Below are 27,595 nucleotides of genomic sequence, written 5' to 3'. Positions count from 1 at the left end.
CCAAGTAGGGCCGGNGAAGGCAAGGAAAGCCTGCCCGGCACCGGACAGGCAAGGGGCGAGTCCTGCAGTAAGGTAGGCAACCGTAAGAGAGGGCCAGAGAAAAGGATGCGCAGAGAGAGGGGGCGCGCACCGGGTAGGCAGAAGACACAGTCGGATGAGGAGGATTCGCATAGACGAGGCGTAACAACGGCGAAGGAGGTCGCCGCTTCTGTGGAGAAGCAGAGGCTGGGTGGAGGCGAAGGTGAATGGCAAAGTAGCGACGAGCGAAGTTACCTGTGGCACGAGCCGAACTAGAGGCAACGCGGCGGAGTCTTGGGAACGAGGTAGAGAATATGAATGGTAGGTAAGAGAGTCGGCATGAGGCTGGAGGCTTACGTTTTCTGCTGTCGATGACTGCATTAGGTTATTTTCGTACTCTCTACTCGATTGCCGTGCGAGCGGCCCACCCGCCCTCCCACTAACAGCCAAATGGCTGATCGGAATTGTCTTTGAAGGGTTTGGGTACCGCGGGAGTGTGGTCGCAGACGCAATGGCCTTCCCCACAATAAGTTAGTAGTGAGTACGGATCACGCGATGACGTTTAAGCACCGAAAAACAGCTCGCGATGGCTCCACTGCGACAATTCTACACTAGCCCGCGGCGCTGTTATAAATGAGCAAACAGGTCCCTTATATCTATAGTAGCTTATTGGGTGCCACAACGCGTGTGAAATCGTCACGTAGGTTTGCCGACGGCAGACTAGCAACGTCCATGGTATGCCGCAGTACGCGCACAAGTACGCTTACTGGACCACGCTTACCAAAACCCGCTATTTGTAGCATAATTTGAAGCAAACAATTGCTTAAGGCTTGGAGCCATGGAGTGGGAACCCATAATGTGTGAACGTATAGGGACGTATTGGAACGTACATCCTGTATGTTTCCTGTGACCGCAACTTCCGCTGTAACAGCATACCGAGTGCGTTGCTCTTGCCAGAGGCTGCCGTTCCACGAAACAATTCATATAACAAAAGTATCACTGAATAGAGCAGGGTCATGCATGTTGCCTAGACTTCGTACGCTTGAATGCGGAAAAACAGCTCGCGAGGGCTTCCCTGAGACATTGCCACACAAGCCTGCAGCGCTTTCATGAATGAGCAAACAAGTACCTTAAACTTATAATAGCTTCTTAGGTGTCACAGCTTTGCCGATGGCAGACTAACAACGTCCAAAAGTACGCGCTTTCATCTCACATACCTGAGACTGGGCCCGCCCATGGGCAGAATCCTGCAAATGCGCGACCTTCAAGCAATATGAAGTTAATAAAAGCCAAAAGAAGTGCGCTGCGGCGCATTAGGCATTACAAATTCGCCTACGTCGGCGTTACCCGTAAGCGCTGTTACGCACTTCGCCGGCATTTTCCTAAGATGCTGCAACGAAGCGTTTCACTGTATAAAGAGCGTTTTGATCATACAAAGTATCGTATTCTGCATTGTACCTACAGCTCCACAAGTAAAACGCGTACCTGCAGTGTAACGTAAATGTCCTCTCAGAGGGTAAAGAACATTTTACAGCAGGTAGCCGACCTCACTCCAAACGAGCTAGCGCAATTGCTAAAGGGCATTTGCAACAGTAAAAACAAAGACCGGCTGCCAAAGGCGTTTCAGTCCGTCGAGGTCAACGAAGCCATCGCGACCTCAGTCCGTGAATACCTAGACTGTACTCGGCGGACCGGTGGGCAACGCAGGGACCTGAAGCTTGGATGGAGTGCCGTTGCTACTGCTGTGTCAGGTATAATTGCACCTCGGGCCACTGATGTAATACCGGCGGTTGCATGTCCTTCAGCCATGTGCCACTATCCTTCCTGGCTGTTGGCATCGTGTGCAGGTCAAGCAGTAATGAAAGGGCGGCTTGTTTCCGCTGTGAATAAGCGCTTAGGCTTAAAACAAACCGTAGTTAGACTGCACGCCCGCCGTCACGAGGAAGTCATCAGTGGGTCACACACACAGCCATATGAACCCTACCGGCTGGTACAACGCTGTGACCGTACCAGCGAGGAAACTTTGCATTTTGTTAGAAATTTCTGGTTGGCGAACAGCGAGGCCAGCCCACGGGCCGACGACTACGTGAGGGTAACAGTGCCCGGCGGCATCACATCTGTGCGGTCATACCTGCCGCGCAAGTTCGTCCAGCGGAGCTACAAGCAGCTGTACTTGCAGTATGTCAGGTCACTGAAGTACGACGACCCTAAACCTGTGTCATACGGTGTTTTCTGGGGTGCAAATCCGCAGTGGATTAAGCCCTTCAAGGTATGTCAGGCTTACATGCGAACATGCTTGCTTGCGCTTATGAATTGGCATTTTTTGTTGTAGACACTGTTTCCTATATTTTTATATGTGTCCATACAGGAAAAGCAACGCAGTGTATGCGTTTGTGTAAGGTGCATCAACTATGAGGGGCTGGTATCTGCTGTGCAAAGCAAGCGTCAGCTCCTGCCACTCCGCCCAAGCATCAAAAGGCTTCGCCGCCATTCAGACAGTGTCCGGGCGTTACCAGCTACGCTCACTGCTGACTCACTGTACGAGGCAGCACTGTGCAAGGCCCCCGAGCAATGCCCCGCCCAGCATCCAGCAATGTCGTGCTTGGATGGCACCTGTACAAGCTGTGGCATACAAGGACTGGAGTGGCCAGAGTACCTGGTAGGTTGGTTTGGGGGTTACCTATCCAATTGAGTTTTGAGGCGCAAGGCGAGGCACGCGTTTCAGCACCTTTGTGGTCGGCCTACATCACCGTGGTCTTTTTCTTGTGGATACCGATTACAGCAACCTCCCACCATACACGTGTGCTGTGTTGAAGCTACAATCATGTGACGCAACAGTTGTGGGGTTCTGTACACCGGAGTGGAGGATAATAATCTTGCCAAGCCACAGCCGCCTAAGTGAAGGGATTGACCTGCAAGCACGCAATGACATGAAATTTCGAGTGCCTGAAGTACATGTTTGCCTCACTCCAATGTGCTTTGCCTAACATTCCACCCCACAATACCCGCAGTATGACACCTTGGCAGAGATTGAGACAGATGGCACTGACGGAGGAGAGTCGGGTGATGTGGACAGCGTCGTCAGTAGCAGCAGCAGCAGCAGCAGCAGCAGCCGCCAGGAAGCAGCAACATCCAGAGGTGGCGCAGAAGACAAGGATAGGCCAGGCGATTGGGCACGTTACAGGACAGCCATCTCGAGTGATGAGCCAAATGATGGTGCACGTGCATCCAGTGATGAGTCAGGGGATCGGGCAGCAGCACCCAGCGGTGGGCCAGGGGGTGAGACAAGAGCGACAGGGAGTGATGACACTGCAAGCTCACAAGCAACGTGTGAGGAGATTATGTTCATACGGCGCCGCCACCACCACAGCCGTCCCCGTGCCGGGTCAGCAGGCCTTAATGAAAGTATTGCCGACCCAATCATTACCATACGACGAATTTGCAACGGGAATGACGGTCAAAACAAGCAGCTATGGACAGAGCTCCAGCGCCGCTTACCAGAGGCCGTTGTGTGGCTGGTCAGAGACTTCCCCGGTTATGCAGCACACCGAGCCACAAAGGAATGGCAGCGTGAAAGGTGGCACGATGCAAGTTACCCACTGGAGCAGTTGCCACACGAACTGGTTACCAGTGCCGATTTCGCGGAGAAGCTTGTGCTGAAGTTTGACAAGGAGACGCAGGCCATGTACCGTGCAGGAATATCGAAGCTAACTGCCCACGATGCAACAGCAGGTGGATTGGATGACTCCTCTGGGTCTGGTGTGGAATGGCTGGCTGAGGAGCGCGGAAGGCAACACGCAAGGGGAAGGGCCCGGGGCAGGAGACACAGTCACAGCAGGGGCCAGGGAGGAAGCCAGGGGCCAAGGGGGGTTCGTAAGCCTCGTGGAGGGCGGGGACGAAGGGCAAGCCGTGGGTCAGGAACAGGAAGAAGGGGCCGTACGATGGAGTGAACATGGCAAGTAAAGTAGCCAGAGCAACACACATATGTGTCGCGAGCCAGGACTTAGGGTTTTAGGGTTTTCGTTCGTGCTTGTAGCAAACGGGCATGCGTGGTGTGTAGGGAAGTTTCGTTGTTTGGCGTCATATGTTCCCAGGGCTGAATTTGACATAACGTTTGGAGGGGCGTGCAGACGTGTACAGGGATTCGACCCATTTGCGCGCCATGGCTAGCCAGGTTCGCTGCTTTGAACGGAGTCGGCGAGGTTGCGCGATGTGTGAGGTGTGAGATTGCAAGCGTGAGTGCAGCAGTGGGCGTTGTATGCGGGCGCTAAGTTTCCTCCAGCGGTGCAACGGACTTTGCCTAATTCGACGGATACCTGTATTTTCCTACATGTAAGAGCTCGGATTCATGTTTCTATGTCATCTCTGTACTTTGTAGTCATGCATCACTATACGGCGGTGGTAAAACATTGACGAACAGCAGCCGGTCATGGTGCAAATGACATCAATGAAATACGCGTATTAAAGACCTCAAATACATCAAGTTACTTTATCACGAAAGTGTTCCTCAAATAAATTTTAAGTGTCACTAGCCAACCAAAAATTGGGCCACTCATTCGTGACTGCTACCTTCACTCGCTGATGAAGGTCGAGGACCCCATTAAGAAGAGCATTGCCAAAGCAAAGAGGAATAAAAGGCGACGGGATAGAGCAAAGCAGATTCGGAATGCCCAGCCCCCGAGCCTTCCGACAAACGTAGCTGTCACAAGCAAGAGGAGCCGGTGAACATTGATAACGACGCGACCTATGAGCTCGAAGATTTTGATCCGATTCACCGTGAAGACGCTGACGACGTGGAAGCATCGGAAGATGCTGACGGTTTCAGCGCAGCCAAGGAGGAACCAGAACCAGAGCCCGGACCAGAGTCCACGTTAGCACAAGATGTGCGGGAAGCGTACGTGCGTGACTTTGCAGCAGCCAAGGAGAGCCGGACTTGCTTTCTGAGCAGCAGCGCTGCCGTACTTTCAGCCTGGCGGGAAGCAGACCTGAAGCGTGCCCCCGGTGCGCCGTGCGCTCCCCGGAAGGGGGTTGGACCTGCCCTGTGACCATCATCACTTGGGAGCGACCCATATGCGTACATGTCCCTGTGTGCTGGTGAACGCCCTGTCGGGCGTTTCATAACATGCGTCCCACAGAGTTCAACTGCCTACCCGACGCTAAGGCTGGGTGGGACCTCCACCTCCAGCGAGACGGCCAGCATGTTCTCTGGTGGCACCAGTCGCTCCTGCAGCTGTTCGACCTTGTGTCATTCAGGAGCAGGCACCTGAGTGCGGACGCGTTCTGCTCTGCGCTCCTTGACACCTGGGAGCAAAATGGCATCCACCGTCCAGTTTCCATTTCGGCAACCACGCTTCGTAAACGCCTTCGGCAAGCACTCCTCCTGTACATGGACTGCCAGGGTGTCGTGGATGACTACCTGGAGGGCGCACTTAGCACCTGGCCCCGTGGAGCTCTGAATGGATGCCCTTGTTGTGGGGACACTCTCAGGTGCAGCAGTGCAGTGAACGGTGCGGCCGCAGCCGCCCCAGCCCCTGTTACCGGTGCCGCATCGCCGGGGGTCGTGGAAGAAGCAGCAGCAGTGGAGGGGCCGGATCCTGGACTGGAGCACACAGAGGTGGCGGCAGGCAGCCCTGCCGCCACTGAGGGCAATCCCGTCCCCCCAGTCCCGTCAGCCGGCGCAGCAGCCCCGGGAACCATGGCGGCAGCGGTGTCCACGGGCGCGGAAGTGCTAGGGTATTAGGATCGTGCCCGGGGCATTTATTCGCCAAGGAGCTTATGTAGGTAATCAGTGCTCGCGTCGACTGACTGGCTGCTTCGGGACACCTGCAGCCCCGAAGCCGCAGGGCCCGGCCCCACGAGCTTGCACTCGGTACATTTCGATGCCTGCTTTAAGCTAAATCTGCTGTCCCATAAGGGCTACGTTTCTGGCTACACACAGCTAGGACAGCGCCGTTACTTCTTGCCCAACGCATCGATACAGCAGGTGCCTTTGGACGGTCATGCGTCACAGCAGATTGGTGTAACGCACTGCTCGAACTTCGATGCTGACAAGGTGGGTGTGGGTCGGGAGCCAAGGCGTGTTTCTAGTGAGCAGCCTTTGCCTTTTCCCCCCAATCACCATGTGCTTACTACGCCACGCAATTCGCGGCATCCACCTTTTTGCCGTGCTGTGCCGTGCTGCCGCTGTCCAACCCTCTGCCTTGCAGGTCCTGGCGGCGGAATCAAGGAAGGTATGATGTGTCTGGACGGCTGGCACCTGAATTTCTCGATGATTTACGGGGCTTGCAATTGCAGAACCTCATCACGGCTGTCGGTGTCGCGTTATGCCGGCATGGGATGCTCCTGCGGCTCATGAACCTCTTCAGTGGGGAGCGGCACGCATACTCCACTGCTGCAGCGCTGTCCTTCCTTGCAGCTCGCACCGCTGTACAGTACTGGTGGTACGATATCGCGTGCAGGTAAGTTCTTCTGAGGCACGGTGTGTGGTGGTTGTGTGGCCACCTCACACGTTCTACTTTTACAGATGGGACAAGTCATACGCCAAGTGGCTGGAACGCCAGTCGCCGGACCTGCAGCGGCTGGGCAGAGGCATGCGCCCACTCATTCCTCCCTGGCACCGATATGCTCACAGGTGCGTGTTTAGCACCGTATGGGCCTTGTGCGGTCCTAATACTTGTTTGCCTTTGCCCTGCAGTTACACATGCCAGAAAGCGTTTGGGCACCTCGGGGTGCACGGCGTGGGACAGGGGACAGGCGAGCCAGCGCACTTGGAGCGCGTGGCGCGGCTGTACTGCAGGGATGTCGTAAGGGATTTACCGGCAAGGTTGTGGCGAATGCATACCCGGGCTGAAGCTGCCCTGGACAGTGCCAGACACCGCATCCGTGTCCTTGGGGCCGCGTTGGAGCAGAAGGGCGGTGATGCAGCTGTGGTAAGCAAGCGGTATTTTAGCAGTGAAATCGTAATGCCAACGTATCCTTACATGTGCAGGTACAGCAGTCCCTCCAGCAGCAGCCTTGGCAGCTGGAAGCAGCTGACGTGGTGCCTGCCAGCCCAGCGGCTGAGTATGCTCGCTGCCGATTCGCTCTTCAGAAGCTGCAGCGGGAGGACACCCTCGATGCCAGTTCTGATGCGGTGCGGCTTGGGTTGCTCTTCCCTGGTGCTGACTCTGTGCCGGTTAGGCAGCGCCCAGCCCTTATCCGTACAATAAAAACCCGGGCTACCGATCTTGAGAAGGCTCATGCCTATGACCCCGCTGCTTGGGGACCTGAGTCTGAGCTTATGAGTGCGGCGCTGGGGAGCCTGGCAAAAGGAGAGCTGCGGAAGCTTTTTGCGGAGGCGGAGGTGAGTCTGCGAGGTTGTAGGGTCTTCATGCAACAGGGCCATGTAGGCTCTTGTTTCCTTGTCTGCCAGCCGAGTGTTGTGTGCAGGGATTGAGCATCACCCAAGGTCCCCAAACCCCGGGTAATAGGCTGCAAGCCAAGTTTGTATTTGTTTGGATAAGATTTAACTTCTCTCCCACCGTGCCCCACTTTTGCACCGCGGCTTTGGCCCCCTCTCAATGTTGCACCCTTTCCTGACCCCCTTCCCTGACCCAACCCATCAGGATGCCGTAGCCGACATGCATGCCCTGGAGCACGTGGTATGGCGACTCAGCGGGCGGCGGCATCAGCAGCAGCTGGCCATTAAGGAGAAAAGGCGCGCTAGGCAACGGTTTGTGCAGCTTTGGGAGCAGCTTACTAGCTGGAGTGCTGTACCTGGAGCGGTGACACCGGAGCTTGGGCAGGCATTGGCCATGAAGGGAGCACTAGGCCAGGCGCTAAATGCACAGCGGTATCCCTGGGCTGCACAGTCAAATCATGGGGTGCCACGATTGGAGGCAAGCTTGCGCCGGGTGCTGCAGGAGGAAGCGCGGTGCAAGGAGAAGTTGGCGTTGATTTAGAATGAAGTTGAGTGTGCTGTAGCATTTGATGTCTGCCGGGTCGCTTTGCTGGAGGGGGCAACTCAGAATGTGGCTGCAACGAGCAGTCGTGCAAGGTTGCTGCTCTTGCACCTCGCATGGCAGCAGCGCATGCTCGAGGGGTTCACCTTGCTGCAAACGACCCAGGATGTGCCTCGTTGATGTAAGCAGCTATTATCCGTGTATGGGATGCACGGCTTGGGGAATGGAATATCACGGATATTGGTTGGTGAGGCGATGACGGCTCGGTATCCTCTGGTTGTATTCGGGGAAAGGTGGCAATGCACGTGTTGTTGTTCGGTAGACATATGCTGCATGGTTGGATGCTGCCACCACTTGGATTGCTGACAGCTGCTTGAACAGCCTTCTGTATGGCCAGGGCTCTTATCCACGGCACATTGTAATGTTCCTCAGCAAAGTGCATGTGGTGCATGCTGCATAGTGCGCCACCTGAGCGCTCCTCTTAACAGTTAGGAAAAGGGTAACCGACCCGTGGGTCAGGGGGGTGCGTGCAACGACGTCAGTGCCTTAGTCCCAGACAGACTCCATCAGTGGAAGCGCCGTCCCCCAGCTAGCAGGTGGGCATGCCAGAGGTCGCGCAACCATCCCCTGGGTCGTGATGCAGATGCACCCACGGGCTTGTCACAGTCCCACACAGCCCTATGGCACTGATCGGGTCGGTAAACCATGGATAACCCACCTTCAACCCCCGGTAGCCCATTGGTAACCCTCTTGCAAGGTCCTACACTGTGGTAGGGGTAGCACGGCCCCAGGGTAACCCCCTCCGTTGCCCTGGACTATGGACATGGGCCTACTGGTCTTATTTGTTGTCCTCTTAGGATATATCTTTGTATATATACATGTTGGCAACCTACAGTATCTTGGTATCTCGGGAAGCATCGTTCACCGTTTCAAGGTCTCTAATGCTGGCAGGACACATGCAAAGCCATTGTGCTGAAGGCTGGGCATTGAGCAATAAATCTGGCAGGTGCAGGCTGCAGATGTTACAACAGCAATGGGTCAGGGTTCAACGAGGCAGCCATGGGGTCACAGTGCTTGCTTCCTACAAGGTGTAATAGCATTAGGGCCACAAGGACTCTGGTACAGGCCTACCCATCTTTGCTCTCGAGCAGGGAAGCTGGCATTCATGGAGATGGCCTTCCGGAACGTACAGCCGCGATACCGATGCCGACATACTGGTAAGCCGCACCCTGAACTGATGCCGTGAGCTGTGATGGGCGTCATTTCGTTTACAATGTCAAACTTGACTAGTGTCAGAGTTGAGTGTCAACGGTCGACCTTGGCCATGGCATACGGACATGGCGACATATCTCGACATGGATTTCTGCCAAGCAACCCGCGTCCTGAAAATTTTATACAGGCCTTTTCAATCAGCAACAAAGGTTACAAACAAAAATTTTGGCTTGGAAGGGACAACCTCAACTTTTCGAACCTCCCCTTCTGGCCACACTCGAGAACCCAAATGCCATGCGAAACCCGGTACATCAGACGTCGACCCCCTCCAATCGCCCTGAAAATTTGACACAACGACCTTCATGATATTAGAATCCCAATGCAATTCGGTTATATCCTAGGGTGACCGCGCCCCCTGCAATGACTTTTCAGCACGGGCTTAACGTTCTGCCGCCACGGACATGGTGTCAGTTTCCCAACGTTGGAACCTGTGTCATACCAATCTCGTTGCCACAGTGCAGTGAAACCAACACTGCATCTTCAGTTCATTTTAGTGACTCCAGGATTGCTGCAAGCCTGCCACCCTTATTCACCCTCCCTCGTCCCTGATCAGGTGCGGCCCGTTTCCCGCCATTGCCCAATCGTCCTCTACCGGCACCACTGCTGCTGCTTCCCCCTCGGGTATTCGAGCCAAATATGGCATGCATAGACGGCGGCAACTGGACCATCTGGGCTCCTGAGGCCCCATCACCACCGTTGCATGCACTAAGCATGCATGGCACTTGCACCTGCTCACCCCCTAAAGTCCCACCAATGCCGCCCCTTCCACCTGCTCCACCGCTTCCCATCCCCCCACCACTGCTGCTGTTAGGGCTGAACATAGCATGCAGGTGCGGCTGCAGCTGCGGTAGCTCGCCTCCTAAGGCCCCATTGCCGCTGCCGATACCGCTGCCACTTCTTCCACCACCACTTCTTCTGCCACCACTTCTTCTGCCACCACTGCTACCGTCGCCACCGCTTCCACCTCCACCACTTCCACAGCAGCCACTTACGCCACCACTGCTTCTGCCGCGGTGACTTCCACCACTCGCACCAAGACCCAACACGGCATGGATATGCGGCAGCGACCACATCATTCCATTGCCACCAGGGCCCAGCACGGTGTGAGTGGGCAGCAGAAGCCATGCCATCTCGCTTCTCTTGGCTGCCGCCATTTTGGCCGCCGCCATTTTGGCCGTCGCCATTTTGGCCGTCGCCACTTTGGCCGCCGCCACTTTGGCCGCCGCCATTTTGGCCGTCGCCACTTTGGCCGCCGCCACTTTGGCCGCCGCCATTTTGGCCGTCGCCACTTTGGCCGCCGCAACTTTGGCCGCCGCTGCTTTGGTCGCCGCTGCTTTGGTCGCCACTGTTTCTGCCGCCACCGCTTCTGACACCTCCGCCGATAGTGGGGCCCATTAGACCATGAGTGGCATCAGCAACCGTGTTGTCTCGCGACCGAACACCCCATCATCCCCACTGCTGCCGCGGGTGCTCAATACAGCGTGCGTGGGAGGCTGCAGCTGCACCGGCTCGCCCCCCAACACTGTATCAAGGCTGCTATTCCAACCGCCACCGTTGGTGCTGGGGCCCAATGCGGCACCAGCCATGTCCACAACGGGCTCAAGTGTGGGCAATACCAGTCCCCAGAAGGAATTCTGGATAGTGGTGGTGTCAGGCAAGTCATGTGATAGCAAGCATCACATCCATCACAGAATAGCATGTCACCCCAGGTACCCTCTTCTGTCTACCCGCATACCACACCGTGCATCAGGGTCCAGGTCATCGGCGCCACCACTCTGACTGCTGCAAGTGCTTCCAGCCCCGTCCTCTCCTGTGCTTGAATACAATGCACCGTCATCATCAGTGCTGACGGCGCTGACTGCATGACCAGACCTCAGCCCCCATCCAGGCCGACCACGCTTGCCTGCAAGGGGAGAGCTCATAAGAACATGTTTTCTCCTAGTCACAAGAACACCCAGACCCAACTTACGTGCCTCCAATAGCCCAGCATCAACAAGCTTCTTGCGCGTCGCGACTGTTGTCTTGAAGCCAGCCATGCTGGTTACCATGCCAATGGCTTCCTCCTCACCGAACATCTCACGAAGCTGATCGAACTGCTGAAAGGCCTCAGTCATCTGCATTACGAACTATCTCGCCAGCATTCCATGGCTCACAGCATGTCTCATGTGCTAAGAAGACAGTCATGATGCGGTTTGGCCCACCTGCTGCGGTGTCGGCTGGCCCCATGAGTCTTGAGTGCTGCACCCAACTCCTTCCGGCTCAGCCTCACACCCATCTCCACTAGTGCAGCCCTCAGTTCGGACATGCCTTCTTTCTTCTTCCGCGTGTTGAAATGCTCAAAGGCACACTGCAGCTGCTGCTGGTCGACCGTCGATGTCCCTGTACATGGGTACCATCGGTCAGCAATGCAATAATGCCCAATGTGCCACCACCACACATTACCTGCTCTGTGGCAGATCTGCCCGTTTCTGCCGCCCACGTCGACCACATCCTCCTCAAGGAACTCTGCATCACTGAGATTCCCATCCAGCAAATCAGCTGCCATGCTGCGTGCCCCTGCCCGCTTGGCTGCCTGCTTCCCTTCCTGCACTCACATCCAAAAACATGATTGGCGATGTTGAAAGCATGCAGCGACTACATGCATATCCACCTCAAAACTCCGCGTCAGTTCCTCCCTCGTGGCTCGCAGCCTGCAAGGCAAAATGAAAGTGTGGAAGTACCAAACAGGGCAACATAGCATGGGAAAGCGTTACGCACTCTGCCACCTTGGCGGCATACCGCTCGCCACGTGACTCTGCCCATGCAATCAGCTGCAAGCACAGTTTTTCCGTAGATCCACAGTCTGTGCGTTCACCAAGGGAATGCATGGGAAACCCAGGGCAACACGTGTGGCCATACAACTGCCACCGCAGGGGCAGGGGCCACCGGACTGAAGGCACCCAGCTTGCAATCTGCCTGGCTGACAGGTCCTTGGTGACCCCCTTATTGCACATATGCGGTACGTACTGCGCCGCAGTGCCGAACGTGTTCTGCAGGGCGGGCTCTAGGACCACCTACAGGAGATAGTACAGCGGTAAGAACTAGGCTTGTGTTGCCAGCCCCCCAGCACCATGCCGTCTCCAACTTGCCTGCCAGGCCAATCGCCCTAGATTCCTTACGAAGTAGGATTCCGCCTCGGGACGCTGGATGTCGTCTGCTTGCTGTTTCCGAGCTATGACTCGGACCTGCGGTGCAGGTGCCTGCTGCGTACGCGTTCTTCACCAAGTGCTCGAGGTGTGGCATAAGCCGACGATCGCTCATCCAGCCCCAATCGTGGCACTCGATCTCCGAGGACGTCGGGGACGCAACGACAAGCACAACGGCCGGGAGTTGCCTAAAGTCGAGCATGGAGCCTCAGGGTTATGGTATGGCAACACGGCGGTAACCGGAAATTTTCCGCGAAAACAACCCATAAATGTACTCACTTAACACTTAGGGCCTTGAACGTGTCCATAGAGAATTTGGTGAAAACCTGCTCCAGTGCATCGCAGACTTTGCGCAGGGCTGCCGCGACCATTGTGCTTGCCGTCTTCTACATAGGAGCTATGGCAACTTATGAGTATCGGCAAACAATTATATAATGAGAAACCTCGCCGCACCTTCCGAGCCATGGAGAAGTGGCTTCGGGAACGGCGTTTGTAGGAAAACTGCCTAGCGCCAAGGCTTGTATTGGTTTATGCGATAGGCCTTAAGCATTGCCGAAGGCCAGACCCCAATCTATGTGAACGACTTTAGGACTTTTGGAAGTAAACACGGAAAATCTCCTCCATTGGGACGCTGAAATATATTCAAGTTTTGTCCGGCTCTTGAGGATTGTTGCGGAGCTTTAGAACTGTGGGTGTACATGCCGTACAAACTGGTATGGTGCTGGGCCAGGAAGGTCGCCGGGATTGCGGGAAATCGATGGCGCTAGGCGGCGCGAGTCACTGCTGGACCTTCCCTAACTCGTCGGGCGCGTCCGGTGAGGGCGCTTCAGCCACGGCGAAATACTCCCCAGGGAAAATCGTTTGGGGAGATTCTCAGGCTCCCCAAGGGGAGAGAGCCTCGGTACAAAGGGCCCTCCCCAACGGCAGAGGACCCACGGCTTGGGGACGCTGCCATACCTCGGCCAGGGTGCGCAGCTTGCTTTTTATGTTTCAAGTTTTACTTCGTTTGATCATATACCCGCTGTAAAATTGCATTGGGCTTTTTTACGCACTTGCATTGCCATCGCCTCGCGCCTGTATGGCACTGTGTTTCCGTGTCACGGCACCCTTCTATTAGGATTGGACCCCCCAGCCAAAATCAAGGTTTTACCGAATCAGTCACACGATTACAGCTCCACGATAAGGATTACGACACGACCAACAGGATTAGGATTGAGACCCCAGCCTCAGGGTTAGGATTGCCGTCCGGCCCCAGGATTAGGATTGGGACCCCCCCCCAGGATTGGGATTGGGACCCGGCCACAGGATTAGGATTAGAACCCCGACCCTAGGATATGGATTAGACCACCACTCTGGATTAGGGATTAGAAGTGGTCCACCCCTGTTGAGATTAGAGGATTGCTGACCGGTACCCACCCCCTGGATTAGAGGATTAGGACCACTTTGCATCCCTCTGGCCACCTCTTCAAACTGCACATCTTCCGAACATCTGCGCTTTGCATTTCACCATCTTTTAACTCCAATGCAAAAATAGCGCACCAAGACCAGGAACACAGCGCGTCGATTTACGACGTCCTTGCCGGATTGCGCAAAGAGTAATTGTGTCTCAGTCCGAGCATGCTCGTCCATTTCATCCAATATCTAAGTTCTTGCCCACCTTTTAGGTGGGCAAGCCAACAGGTTCAAAATACTGTATTACCGTAAAAGTATTAGCATCCGTAAAACGTCACGGTTTTTGCAAAATCAATGTTCAGTTCCGTGCAGTGGTCGAAGTACGGACCTGTCAAACTGCGGTTAACGGCAGGAGTTGAGTGTAACAGAAGTCTGGTACGAAGATAGATGAGCTCTTGCCAAGCTTTAATTAACGGCAGGAGTTGAATGTAACGGGAGTCTGGTACGATGATACATAAGCTTTTCCAAGAGCCTGAGCGTGTCCGTTTGCATGGGATTCCTCCTAGGTGGTTTTCTCACGCTTTTCCCCAGAGCCAAACGGTTACTACCCTGTCCCCATCCAAACTCCCTAAACCCAACGACATACCGACAACCCTCGCTGTCTGTACATCCAAAAAAACTGAAAGCGCAAGCGCCATCCACTGCCTATCCACACTGTGTTGCCAAATCCTGCTCTGCCACTCCAAGAGCTATCAATACCACATACAGCATTCCAGGCTCAGCGCGCCTTTCGGAAGGCGAACCACCGTAGCCTTATGTGCAGCTGAAGCCCATATGCCCAGGGCTTTCGCAGTGCTCTATCTGGGAAGGCAATCACCATGGCCATGCAGGGACATTCCTGGTCTAGTATCTGCGTAAATACGCATCTTCATGCATCTTACCTACTAGGGAGCGTGCTGGCTGCCATATAAGCTGCTGTTCGTGGTCCAGGTCACCCAGTCGTCAGCTGAATTGACTGATAATCCTGGAAGCACGCGTCCATAGAACTGACAGAACTAGTGGTGGGTACTCAACTGGGACCGATTATCGGGAGCGCCGTACACGACCAGATCTTCACACGGGGCCGGAGTAGCCGAAGACAGAATTGCGGGCAGAGCAATAAACCCGAACATGCCATCCGGCATACCATTTTCGCCCGAGCAGGACCCAATCGAAGGCCATATGGATTCCGACCCGTTTTTAGGTTCCTGCCACGTGCCAGCTTGCAATACGTTTTGCGATTAACCTTACTTTTGGCTTAGTGACGCTATGCCAAATTGGGTTTTAAGCAAACGAAGGGAAGGCAAAGGTTAGGAAATGACGGCTCTCCGCCTTGCACAAAAGGCGTGGGCTGCTTGCAGGCTATTGCATCCCAGCTGTCCAGGTACGGGTTTCGGCCTCCGCCTCCTAATGCTCCATTCAGAGCCCCACCCGCATAGCCAGCATGAACGTTGACGTGGGTCAGTGCATGATGCATGCGTCGCAGCAGCGACGCACCGTTTCTTCACCATCCTGGCATCGCTGCAAGAAGAATCTCCATGTCAAAAGTGCCTGGTTGTGTGAGCTGCTTAGCTGTCTTGCGTGCCGCTATGGCGCCTCGTTGCTTCCTGAGTGTCGTTAGCTCCTGGCTTTCCGGTCGAGCCGTGGGCCGTATGATACCATATGACAAGGTGACAGGGTTGACAAAGTGTATGGGGTGGGGCAGGAGAGCAATGTTACACCGGTGGCAAGTGGCAACAGCGGCCGCACATGTCTCCCACCGGGAAATTTACTACAACGTGGCTTCTGAAGCCCTATTCCGCCTTTCACACGCTGCCATTTACACACTGTGTGACCCAGGTGGTCAGAAGGCTGCTTGACGTGAGCTTGTTAGGGGAAAATTTCCGTGTCCGTGTGCATGGGGATACAGAGGAGCATCTCAGGCATCGACAATGTCATTACCTGTTTTACGGTGGCCTACCGCACAGCAAGGTGGGCTTTGGTTTACGGCAGGAAAATGCGAAGGCACGCCACAGCGGCTGAGCCCCGCATTTCAGAGTTCCGCAGCTTACTGCCTTACTCACGGAGGCATGCTTCAGCTTTGAGAGTTTAACGCTGGGCGGGGTCTGGCCGAGTCGCAAGTCCATCCTTAACTGCTACGCCCTTAACCAGGGATAACGAGTTGTCTGCGACGTGCCATACCATCTACTGCGAAACACGCAGCTCAAGGTCCACACTTAAGGAATGTTACTAGTGTAATCTAGTGTCAGACTACGCGAACAATCCTTGTGTAGATATCTAGCCTAGCAGTTTTCAACATCCTCTCACATGTGCTTCTTGAGATATAGGATTACGAAGTGGTTGAAAAGGAAAAGGAAAAGGAAAAGCGACAGTTACTCACATTGATTGATGAAGCAAAGCAACACACAATTTTGTTGCGCAAAAAATTATGGCCAAGTAACTAGTTAAACGCTTCATGAAGTCTGTTTGCGGGCATTCAGTCAGTGCGACTGCGATACATTGACTGATCAAGATGTTCTTTTATTCCTTGTAGTGGAAAACATAATCCTGGACAGCATCAGGGATGATGCGGCGTTGCTGAGACCCCAGTTGGTCTGTGGCGAGAGTAAAAACTGAAGTGTACGGCCAACGGCGTACTACTGCAAAGTCGGTGCAGTGGTGGGCCTAGGGCGCATCAATTGACTGGCACAGCATGCAAGTTACGTATTCAGTCGCTTCGTTATAGACTAAAGGTTATGATGCATGTTTTGGTGACGTGCTGGGGATTTTCAATGTGATCAGATGGCTTCGTTGAGGTTCTACCTTGTACAAGTTGCCGTGCTTTCTTTTCTATGGGGTATTCGATGCAGTCATGGATTTGGTGCTACCGGGCCGCCAGACGACGAGGACTTATCTTTCTTCGTTCCCAAAGTGCCACAGCCAACAGCTGCCCAGCTTGCGGCAATTCAGGCGCGCGCAAATGCTCTGCGAGATAAGGCAAAAGAGTCACCTTCAGCAGCAAAAGCGGTTTCTGAGGCGTTGGCTGCAGCGATGTCCACCGTGCCACCGATATCGCTCGCTCGGGGGCTAAGGGCACTTAGAGACATTCCACATGATGTTCAGGCTCATCTTCCTGATGCAGTAGAATTGCTTGCGGTGATTCGTGGACTAGGCGTCGCACCACCTTGCCTTGAGCGTCCTGGCGCTCCTCGCGGGCTGCCAGGCCGCTTTCGGTACATGATTGCAGCCAACTTAAAGGATTGCGAGGCACTTATGCCGGTAGGTGGTGGGCGATGTTGATGGCTTTGTGACTAGCAACTGACTCGATCGCATGATTGTTGCGTGCAGTACTGGACGCTGGAAGTCTTGCGCCTCGGTTTCCTCCTCCAAGGCAACAGTCGAATGCTTCATGTCTACTTTCATAACGTTACTGCTGATGAGGTTACAGCCTGGTCCGGGAGTGCAGCACACGTGTCTGTGTATGAAAGCGGTAGTAAAGACAGCACGCCAACGTGGCTGAGGATTGCAGAATCTCTTTGGCAAGCAGCTGGGATGAAGACGTCTATAGTGGTGAACGGGCCGGTGCAACGCGGTCTTGTCCTTGACCCCTTCTCCGGCCGGTACAGCAAGCAGCACAAGGTGCAGGTGCGTGGGCTACGGGTTGTGAGGGGCACGTCATGACAGCAGCGCACAGAGGCACATCGGAATGATCTCACATGACTTGCCTCCCGTATGCAGTACGCAGCAGCGCTCCGAAATGCCGCTCTTGAGCCGCTGTACAACAGTCCGAGCGGAACATACAATTACGTCATTTTCCTTAATGACGGTACGTGCCGACCATGGATACACACTAACCACGCTCTCTGGCCTGTTGATTGATTTTCTTTTCATGGAAAAGGGGACATTGCGATTATGATGCATGTACGGCGTTGTGCAATGGCTCCATTTCACACCTAACTCATGTCGCGGCAGTTTCGTGGTTTTCCTAGCATGAATTCATTGCATTATATGGACGATTGTTGATAGTTTATGGGTTTGCATGGCATGACTCGCTTTTTCGCGCCGTGCAGTCTTCTTCTGTGCGCCTGACTTCCTCCGGCTTACCCATTTCGGCGCTGATATTGCCTGTGGCCTTGATTTTGAGGTATGTGCCGCGTTGTTGTGATTGCGGTGTTATCCTAATAATTGAGGAGGGATTGGGGCGTAACATTGGTGCAGGTGCTGGTCGGTGATAAGAAAGGACGCGTGGCCGGTACAGCGCATCAACCATTGGTCCCTCCTACGCGTCGCCTGTTGGACCTGCACACGAACGCATTTGCACGGACGCACGACCCTCACCTGGTGGCTGAACATAACGAATCAGCTGTGCTTGACATCCTTCCGGGTCGGGCAAACTGGCACTCGGTGGTTAAGCGCATGACGCAAGTCCATGCAGACGAGGCCACGCGACAAGCGGAAGCAGAGGCGCGGGTGCAGGAGGCCCAGGTGAAACCCAGATACGAGTTTTACGGTACGTGGAAATTCCTCGCTCTCGCCTGTTAACCTGAAAGCATAGACGCCTGCAAGCTCATCCCTTCCCGCTTTCTCGTACAGATACATGGGTATCTAAGGATCTGGGTGGCAACCCGGTAAGTTAGTAGGCCAGTGGCCCATGATTTCGGAGCATGCAGATGGCATTGGTTACCGTGCATTTTGTGATGCAGTTCATCAAGGAGGATCCTCTTGCTCGTGACACTCGGACAATTGATTTGCTTCATCGTGGCCTGCCTGTGCCGGTCAAGTGCTGCTGGAACGGGGGAGCTCTGATTAATGCTACCATGTTCTATGCTGGTACGTATTTGGCCGTAGTTCAAGGTTTTTGGTGCGTAGGAATGGATGCTGCAATATCGTACTGTTCCCATCTCCATTTCCATGTGGCTCGAGGATTTGAAAGGGATGCCTGATACTGGGTTTAACTTGTGGCCTTGGCCATTGGCCTCTGTAGGTGTTCGCTTCCGCAGTGGTCTTCTTGATGAGGGGGAATGCGACATCAGCGAGTGCTCGCTGCTGTGCGAGGATTTCAGGCGGATGGGCGCCAAACGGGCGATCATCGACCCAAGCGTGCGCGTTAGCTACGCGCCGTGGGCTAAGGCAAGTACAATAAATGCTGGTCAGTAGTTCTAGGTTTACTGGGTCGTTCTGCACCCGCGACCCCTCTTTTTATTCTGATCTGTGGGTTCGGCGCATGATACCTTGCAGGACTTCCATTTGCGCCTGCCTGGAGGAGTAGGCCCAAAGATGCCGTGGTCACACGTTGAGCGGAGCGGTGCGCTGGAAAGGCTGACGGTTCTCTGGACCGAAACAACGTTTTGCATGTCGACGCAGTGTGTCCCAATGCGTGAGTTCTATGGCGGGAAAGAGAAAACATAGAGAATAGGTTTCCCGTACGCATTCTCAATGCATCGTCCCTAGGGTCAGTACAATCTGGCCAGGTGTCGGGGGTCTGAAAGCACGGCTCTGCGACGTGTCCTGAGATACCTTAACAATTATAAGGAGCTCATTATGTCTTAATGTCGCTCACATCTTTTCCCCCCAATGTTTCGCGTGCTCAGGGAAAGACGGGTCGGAGCTTCCGGATATCCATAACTTCAGGGTCATTGATCTCGGCAAGACAAACTTCACCAACATGTTTATCGAGCGCAGTGCTTATGCATCACCACCACCGCCTAAGCCTGACGCGTGCAACCTCATTATGGGACCGTACGGTGATACAACTGACGGTTCAGCGTTTGATGACCTCGCATACGCGTCTTGGGGCAAGTCTCCTATCACCCGAATCTATTACCGCGCTGGCACCAGCGCCACCGAAAGCATGGTCTACGCTTTGAAATTGACATACGGCAGCACGGCAACTGTTCAGCACGGGAGCGATTTGGGAGAGGCAGGAGAATACGAGCTAGAAGCTGGAGAGCAGATTATCGGCGCGCTTGTCCAATTCGATGAGACGACTGTCTTCGCAATCAGCTTTGAGACGAACCGCAAACGTAGTCTTACGATTGGTGCTTTTCGCGAGGGGGTTGCGCAGGCAAGGGCAAACCCGTGCCCTGCCGCGGGTGAGTTTACGGGCCGATACCGGCTGGTTGCGATTGCAGGGACCGCTGACATTAGGTTACGATCTCTAAGCATGGTGTGGGTATGAGCAGCGGACCTGCGGTGGCACCGTCTCACTTCGCATTTGCAGCTAGGTAGTTCGTTTGACTGTCTGCATAGACATTACCTGCTAAGCTAGCTAGGGGACTGGCGGGACAGGGCTATAAGATGCAGTGCGCTGCAGGATGGTTGACGACCTGAATGGCGCGCTTGCGTAGCTGGACGCAAGGCAGGCGAATATCATAAACTGACTTGGCATTGTTTGGGATAACGACCCATTGGGGAAATGGCGTGACAAGAGTGAGCTGACGAGAGGGTGATATTATACCGAATTAGTTGCTGCAAGATTGAGCACCTAGACATTTACCCGACATGTGCGTTATAACTCGCGCAGCATATGTGGACACAAGGCCCACCATGGCCGGAGATGTGCTGAACTGTTTGAGCGCGCGCAGCTGACGAGCATCTAAGGAAATGCTGGTACTTGGGCCGGTTACTCGTGTTCGGGCGATGCGTATTGGTGTCGTATACTCGTATCAGTTCTTGATTGTGTTAATTGTACCTGGCTCCCCGCACAATATTACACCAGGTTCAAGGTTTTTGGTTCCGATGATCTTTGGTCGTATTAGTCTGAGTGTGCATGAGGGCTGCCCTGGCCGCCACCGCATGCAGGGTGCGTCCTCATTGACCGTACTGACGACCATAACACGCGCTGCTATCGACGCCCCACATGGATCCTATCGAACCTTGTGACATGACACATGATTAGGAGCGGGGAAACCTTGTCGCTGTTTAGGCGTTTTGTTTTGGGATCGCTTAAGCATAGGCATCTAAGGATGTGTGGGTTCCCGTGGAGTTGACATATGATATGTGCTGGTCGTTACGTAATGTTAGTGGCAGTATGCAATATGATATACTATGGACCGATGTGCGAAGGTGTGAAGGGTATGGGCAAGTAACCAATGTGTAGAAAAACAGCCCAGACTGGCTGTGTATGCAGTACCAAGGCCCTTCTGTCCCGTCTCATGCCCCTGACTCAGCTTACGAAGCACAAGCTTTCAATGTCTTCCACACGAACTTCAAGCGCTGGCGTTAGATGACGCAGTTATGATGCCATGTGACGACAAGTTCGTATGGGCCCAGAAGGCCAGAAAGAGCCGGGATGCTCATGGACCGTAAAAGGCTATAGAAAACAGAAAGGGAATTCAAGAGTTTAAATCGGATTTTAAATTTAAAAACGGATAAAACGGAATAAAGCTGTTACTACCAGCCAACCGCCGCGTAGCGCTAGTAATGCCAAGGCAGGGAGGCATACAGACTTGTGGAGGAATAAAGCTTACCATGTACTTCACCCCATTTTGCTCCTGGCTCGCGATCATCACATTCCAATTTTGCGAGGTGGGAGAAAACGCGCCGATTGATCGTGAAGATTGCTGGACGGGATATTTGCAAAAAAGTCCACCTGGTTCTCGAGCTCTAGGCCAGTGGCAAATGACTTGGGCACTGGTGGGCACCCAGCCGGTGCCTGAAAGGTCCGACCAAAGGGCTAGTCGGATTTCCGCGGGAAATCGCTTGCCTTCGCAAAGTGGGACCGGGTGGAGGTGCTGCGGCCGTTGGGCAAAATCTCTTATCTATGATAAAGAAGCCTACCTAGACCATCAAGGTACTTCAAAAATGGTGCGTTGCAGCTCCGCCATGCGTTTTTCTATGGCACGCTGATCAATAGCACGATCCCCATTAGCGTCACAGAACGCTCTACGCAATGGACCATAAGTAGCGGACCTCAAACGTGTACACCGTACGACAGAAGGGACCCAACATGTGTACCAAAGCACGTTACGGCAATTCTGGGTAGGAGGTGACCCTATGTACCTCATGGGACTAAGTGCATGGCACGTTGCAAGGCATTATGAAGCTTATCAATGCACGACTCAGACTGAGGTCCATGATGGAGTACAAGTTACCAGGCCGGGTGACCCACTTAAACCCTTGTGACGCACCGAACCGCCGTTGAATATTAACTATCTCAAACTTGCGGGTGTGAAGCGACATATGTGTGTGTGTGTGTGTGTGTTACATGGTTGGGGGTGCGTGACCCCATACCTGTAAAACTACCCATACGAGCCGAAGGCCCAAGGGCAATACTTCAACGCCTAAAAGCCACGGAGAACAGGAAACACCGCACATCAGCTCAGACTAGCGTCCAAAGGGGGTAACTGAGTTTCGGTGCACCCACATACGTTCCAACTTCCTCGCCAGACGTACTGGTTCCCATTGCATGGCCTCCAACATGCTCTGTTGATGATCGAATCCCTCTTCAGCACGAATATCATTATAGGCTGGGCATTCCAATAACACGTGTTTTTCATCCTCAATTCGGCTATTAGTACCACAACAGCGGCAAAACCGCTGCTCCCTGGGGACATGGTACTTGCCCCTTCGTGCTCTGTTTGCCTCCAGAGCCCAGCAACATAAACGAAACTGCATTAACTTACGATGTGCTAAACGAGGAATGAAAACCTTAGCATGTGTTGGCCACATGACGGCTGCGGCTCCCGAAAAGGGCAGCCCCATCCAGTGCTTATACTTCGCCATTTGCACTCCCGGTTGCTTCCCATCTGATGGGTACTCCTCTGGCAAGACAGTCAGACGCGTATGGTCCCAGCCGCTCATCAAACGCTCTCTTAGTGCCGTTATCATCACTCCTTCGGGTAGAGGCATACTCAGCAACCAGTCAACACGCTCCTTTACCCCCACGACTTCTTGCGATATTCCACTCCAAATATTGCACTCCAAGAAGGAGAACAGTCGTAACATTGAGGCTCCCCAACCCTCCCATTCCGGGTTGGTCAGGGCATCGGTTATCTCCTGCCGCAAAACTGCATGAGCAATGGATCCCACTTGCTTTCGAAGGCGGTTCCAGAAACGGAGGATCTGTTTCACCATGTCATACTGTACATATCATTTGCAGATGAAACAGGTGAAAACAAGCAATCAGTTCCAGTACGGCAGTGTTGTATATGCGGTTAAGATTTTGCAACATACTTAACATATTATATCTAAAATTTGGTCTGGCGTTTCATTTTATCCTTAACTTGTCGTGGACGGTTACCATCGCCGTGTCAACATGCTTACGGCTCGCAACGCGGTCCCAACGCGCTCCGCAGTGTGAGTTGCGACTTAGAATTTTATTCATATTTTTATACAGAGAAACATAATTGATGAACCTTCCCTTGCTGCAGTGGCAGGCGCGCCGTCAGGATCACAGCCGTGGCGGCGCCTGAAAAGCCTGGTAAGCCAGGATTGGCAATCGATAAACTAAGGATTTTTAATATATGTGTCCAGTGCACGTTCGGCGCCCGGAATTCGACGTTGGACGCTCTTTACTTGCAGGTGTCCTGAATGTGAACAGGAACGAAAACTTTGGCAAGCTGCGTGCGGGTTACCTGTTCCCTGAGGTATGTAACAGCAATTGACGTTTCTGTGGTTTGGTCATCATTCGACTGCAAACCAAGTACCTCCCCGACCGGGCGGGGAGGGGCAAACACGCAGCTATGGCCGATCTTAGCGGCTTTTAACGCGCTGGGATTTGACGTCACTCATAAAACCGCTGCGACGACAGCTACCATAAGGATCGCTCCAGCCTTGTTTGTGGCCCCTTCAATAACACGGCCTGTCCCACAGTCTCTTCTTCGTCATCCCCGAAGGGGAACCCAAAGTCTCCGTCCCCTGGAGAATGTAGTTAAACTCCATTAAACTACAAACAGATACAACTATTGTAACGGTGTTTCTCCAGTACGTAATAAATTACCTACTTTAGCAATGGCTATTTTATTATTAGACATTTTTCTTCTTCGTCATCCCCGAAGTGGAACCCCTTCGTCATCCCCTAAAGGGGGAACACACTAAAGGGGATGAACCAAAGTCTCTTCTTCGTCATCCCCCACTAAAGGGGACGAACCCCTTCGTCATCCCCTTTAGGGGAACCCCAAAGGTCGTTCCCCTTTAGGGGAAGAACTTTAGGGGATGCAGAACCGAAGGGGAGTCATTCCCTTTAGTTCCCCTTTAGGGGATGAACAAAGTTTGTTGTCTTCTTTAGGGTTGTCTTCTTTAGGGGACGATGAACTAAAGGGGAACCAGGCCTCCATGAGCTTAAGAGTGTTTAAAGCCCTGGTTAAGCAACATACGCTGTGAAATAGCTATTACTAGTTGTCCCCTTCGGTCTTCCCCTAAAGGGGAACCCCCTTTGGGCTCCCACTTCCCCTTCGGCATCCCCTAAAGTTCTTCCCCTTTAGGGGAATTCATCCCCTTTGGGGAACTTTAGTTGGGGAACTAAAGTTCCCCAAAGGAGGAGAACTAAAGTTCCCCTTTAGCGGGGAGTCCAAAGGGGCGGATTCCCCTTCGGTTCTTCCCCTTTAGTTCTTCCCCGAAGGGGAACCCCTTTAAGGGGAGCCAAAGGGGTTCCCCTTCGGGATGAACCAAAGTCATCCCCAAAGTCTCTTCTTCGTCATCCCCGAAGGGGAATCCCCTAAAGAAGACGGTGTTCCCCTTTAGGGGATGACGAAGGGGGGAACCCCTTCGGGGAACCCCCTAAAGAAGATGAACTAAAGTTCCGAAGGGTAACACCCCTACGTCTTCTTCCCCCTTCGTTATCCCCTTCGGGGAACACTAAAGGGGACTAGTTGTAGTCAATTACAACGTTGTTTAACGTAGGTGCAAAACTTTGTTGTACGGGGGAACTAAAGAAGACGAACCCCTTCGTCTCCCCCTTCTTCCCCTAAAGGGGACGGTTCCCCCCAAAGTCTCTTCTTCGTTTTCTTCGTCTTCTTTAGTTCATCGCCGAAGGGGGCGGCCTCGCCACTTTTTCGCACTTTTAAAGGCAACGAACCTTATCCCACCGCTTCTATCCATGTTGGCGGCTCCTTTCAAATCCGGATCACCTACCGTTACGTGTCAACGTCTTTGTGCGGATGAAGATTGCACGCCGCCGCAAGGCCCACCAGGAGAAGCACCCCGATGCCAAGGTGAGCATTATGCCTCTCCGTCATGAGGGTCGGGACCTCTTGGTAACCTCGGTGGTGGTGCTCGGGACGGAGCCGGGGGGAGACGCGCATAGGCCGCGCGGTGCAGCCGTGTGCACGCCGGCAGTCTGGGGTAGAGGTATCAGGACCTTTTTTAAGGGAAGGGGGGCCCAGGACCCACCAGCACCTTGGTTACCTGAGAGGTTCTAAGAGTGGGGCCCTGTCTGTCAGTCTGTCAGTCTGTCAGTCAGGGTCAGGGATGCAGCCAGGGGAGTGCGGGGCTGGGGCGCGGGGGTACCACTTGGACACAGGGCATGGGTGGGGCTTCGGTTGTGTGCGTGTGTGTGTATGAATCGTGTGTGTGTGCGTGTGCTTGCTTAAGGTTACTGAAGCTGTAGCAGCAGCAGCAGAAGTGGCAACATCAGCAGTAGCAGTGAGGTATGCAGTGTGATATTGTCCTGTGGCCACCGACGACAGCACCACCAGCATCGTCAAGTCTGAATAGAGCCCTGTGCCCTGTGTGGATGCCATCGGACCCCTTTAGCCACCGCCACCATAAGCCGGCTGGCCGGCAGGAGAGTAGTGAAGGCAATGTTTGGTTGGAAAGTTTGGTTTGCAAGCACCACCACCACCCCGCACGGTTGGTAGTTGCATGGCTTTTGGGGGAGGGGTCGAAAATCAAGGGGAATCAAAAGGCTTGACGTGGAATGGAACTCGACAAGCGCCACCCCCCGCCTCCCGAGCTCCCGCCACCCCCACTGGCTATGTCGCTGTGTGATGAACCCCGGCACACACTACCACACACTACCACACACTACCATCCATCCATGCGCCCCCTCAGATCATCTCCCTGGGTATTGGCGACACGACGGAGCCGCTCCCCAAGTACATTGCGGACGCCATGGCCAGGGCAGCTGCGGGCCTCGCAACCCGGGAGGGCTACAGCGGGTACGGGGGTACGCGGGTGTGTCCGTGGGTGCAGTTAGGACGTGTGGCCCGTCTAGTAGGTCGGCAAGTAGTCCCCCCACGAGGTGGTGGAGGAACGGGTGGGGGTTTTCCCGGATGGCAGGGGCTACAGTGGAGTGAAGTAGAGTGAAGTGAAGCCGCCCTCAGTGGCCGGGGGGGTTGGGCTTGGGGTAGTACACCGGGGGGAGGTCCGGATGAGCCCCTTGTGAGAGGTGTGTGTGTGTGTGTTTATGTGTGTGTGTCTGTTTTAATGATGTGAGCCGCGGTGAAGATGTGTGTATGTATGTACGTTTGAAGCTAAATGTCTTAGGGATGCTGATCTGCGGCGGTGGTATTTGTGTGCATGTGTTGTTGTTCCGTACTGGACAGGTACGGCGCCGAGCAGGGCCAGGGCGCGCTGCGCGAGGCGGTCGCCGCCACCTTTTACTCGGGTCTGCGTACGGCAGACGAGATCTTCATTTCGGACGGGTCCAAGTGCGACATTGCCCGGATCCAGATGATGTTTGGATCCAAGCCAACTGTGGCGGTGCAGGTAGGTGACCACCACCACCTCCACTACTACCACTACTACGTGTATTCTGGGTAGCAGTTTGTTGTGTGTGTCTTTGTTTGTGACGGATAACTACCGCTGCCACTACCACTACTGCTGCTGGGAGAAATGGTCGCAATTGGCGGTCTGCGTATGTGAGTGATACTACCGTAGCTATGTGCGTGTGTTGAAGTGTTGGGTCTGATAGCCATTTGGCGGCGTGCGGGCCCCTCCTCCCCCTTCCTCCCCTTCCTCCCCCTCTATTCTTCCCTTGGCAGCAGCTTCACTCGTTCGTGGTTCGTCTTTCCCCCCCTCTCCTCCACTACCTACGTACCCAGACACCTTACCCACGCACCTATCTCCGGACCCCTTCCCCCCGGTCTATGTCCCCCCCTATTGCCAGGACCCCTCCTACCCCGTGTATGTGGACACCAGTGTGATGATGGGGATGACGGGGGACCACAACGGCACCGGGTTTGACGGCATCGAGTACATGGTGGGTGAAATGTATGTATGTATGTATGTACAGAGGGAGGTGGGGAGCGCCCGGATGTTTGGCAGCAGACACGGCCGCTAGCCCCGCCACCGCCATCCTGGTGGGTGATGGCCTTCATTTCGCGTGATGAGCAGTGGTTCTCGTGTGGTTCCAGTCGCATTACGACTCGTGACTCGTGTGCGGTGTCTTGAGCGGTAGTTTCCCGGAGGGGGCCTTCTTCCTCTCGCATCACCACCACCGCCTGCGACCCAAAACACACACACACACATACCCCATCACCATCACCACCGCACACTATCACCACCACCACCACCACCAGCCACGGCCGGCCCGGCTCTGCCTACCCTCCACCTCCCCCCCAAGCTGGCGCCACATGGCCCCCGTGACCCCGCCTGGTTTACGTGTGTATGTATGCATGTATGTATGCAGGTATGCAACCCGGACAACGCGTTCTTCCCCGACCTGTCCAAGGTAACCCGGGGGGGCGGGGGGTGGCGGTGTTTGGTGACTCTCGAGTGATGCGGAGGGAACTGTGGGGTTGGAAGTGGTGTGGTGCGTGCTGCGGTGTGTGTGTACTTGTGCGGTGGGTTCATGATCATGTCGTCACCACCACGCCGGCACTCACCCCC

General features: G+C 54.3%; 4 protein-coding genes across 4 annotated transcripts in view; 3 read left to right on the top strand and 1 right to left on the bottom strand.

Annotated features, from left to right (window-relative positions):
- Window positions 1-1,519: 1,519 nt before the first annotated feature.
- On the top strand, window positions 1,520-7,958 carry VOLCADRAFT_105534 (uncharacterized protein; the record flags this gene model as incomplete). The annotated part of the gene is made up of 13 exons (XM_002952513.1): window positions 1,520-1,712; window positions 1,866-2,287; window positions 3,030-3,081; window positions 3,412-3,750; window positions 4,801-5,019; window positions 5,154-5,685; window positions 5,848-6,070; window positions 6,225-6,248; window positions 6,313-6,476; window positions 6,542-6,649; window positions 6,713-6,947; window positions 7,007-7,360; window positions 7,623-7,958. The coding sequence occupies 13 exons, from the start codon at window positions 1,520-1,522 to the stop codon at window positions 7,956-7,958; spliced, it is 3,201 nt and encodes a 1,066-aa protein (XP_002952559.1).
- A 921-nt stretch (window positions 7,959-8,879) lies between these two features.
- Window positions 8,880-12,786, bottom strand: VOLCADRAFT_93149 (uncharacterized protein; the record flags this gene model as incomplete). Its single annotated transcript, XM_002952435.1, has 7 exons — window positions 8,880-8,971; window positions 10,264-10,603; window positions 10,736-10,790; window positions 11,432-11,609; window positions 11,673-11,814; window positions 11,881-11,920; window positions 12,695-12,786. 7 exons carry the CDS (start codon window positions 12,784-12,786, stop codon window positions 8,880-8,882), a joined length of 939 nt encoding a protein of 312 aa, XP_002952481.1.
- Window positions 12,787-15,115: 2,329 nt separating this feature from the next.
- VOLCADRAFT_105533 (uncharacterized protein) lies at window positions 15,116-21,050 on the top strand (the record flags this gene model as incomplete). The annotated part of the gene is made up of 15 exons (XM_002952512.1): window positions 15,116-15,155; window positions 15,208-15,230; window positions 15,686-15,817; window positions 16,766-17,104; window positions 17,174-17,470; window positions 17,564-17,651; window positions 17,896-17,969; window positions 18,044-18,335; window positions 18,419-18,453; window positions 18,529-18,655; window positions 18,810-18,974; window positions 19,089-19,202; window positions 19,417-19,917; window positions 20,544-20,627; window positions 20,995-21,050. 15 exons carry the CDS (start codon window positions 15,116-15,118, stop codon window positions 21,048-21,050), a joined length of 2,367 nt encoding a protein of 788 aa, XP_002952558.1.
- A 2,239-nt stretch (window positions 21,051-23,289) lies between these two features.
- VOLCADRAFT_81843 (uncharacterized protein) overlaps window positions 23,290-27,595 on the top strand; it is a gene marked incomplete at both ends in the record, with an annotated part of 7,425 nt that continues 3,119 nt past the window's right edge. The window contains 6 exons of the mRNA XM_002952511.1: window positions 23,290-23,412; window positions 24,931-24,978; window positions 25,817-25,923; window positions 26,311-26,473; window positions 26,874-26,966; window positions 27,396-27,437. Coding sequence (XP_002952557.1) covers window positions 23,290-23,412; window positions 24,931-24,978; window positions 25,817-25,923; window positions 26,311-26,473; window positions 26,874-26,966; window positions 27,396-27,437 — 576 coding nt within the window. The remainder of the gene's footprint in view (window positions 23,413-24,930; window positions 24,979-25,816; window positions 25,924-26,310; window positions 26,474-26,873; window positions 26,967-27,395; window positions 27,438-27,595) is intronic.

The sequence above is a fragment of the Volvox carteri genome, assembly GCF_000143455.1.
Source record: "Volvox carteri f. nagariensis unplaced genomic scaffold VOLCAscaffold_30, whole genome shotgun sequence".
Taxonomy (NCBI): domain Eukaryota; kingdom Viridiplantae; phylum Chlorophyta; class Chlorophyceae; order Chlamydomonadales; family Volvocaceae; genus Volvox; species Volvox carteri.
Note: the sequence above shows the minus strand (reverse complement) of the source record. Positions and strands in the feature narration are given on the sequence as shown.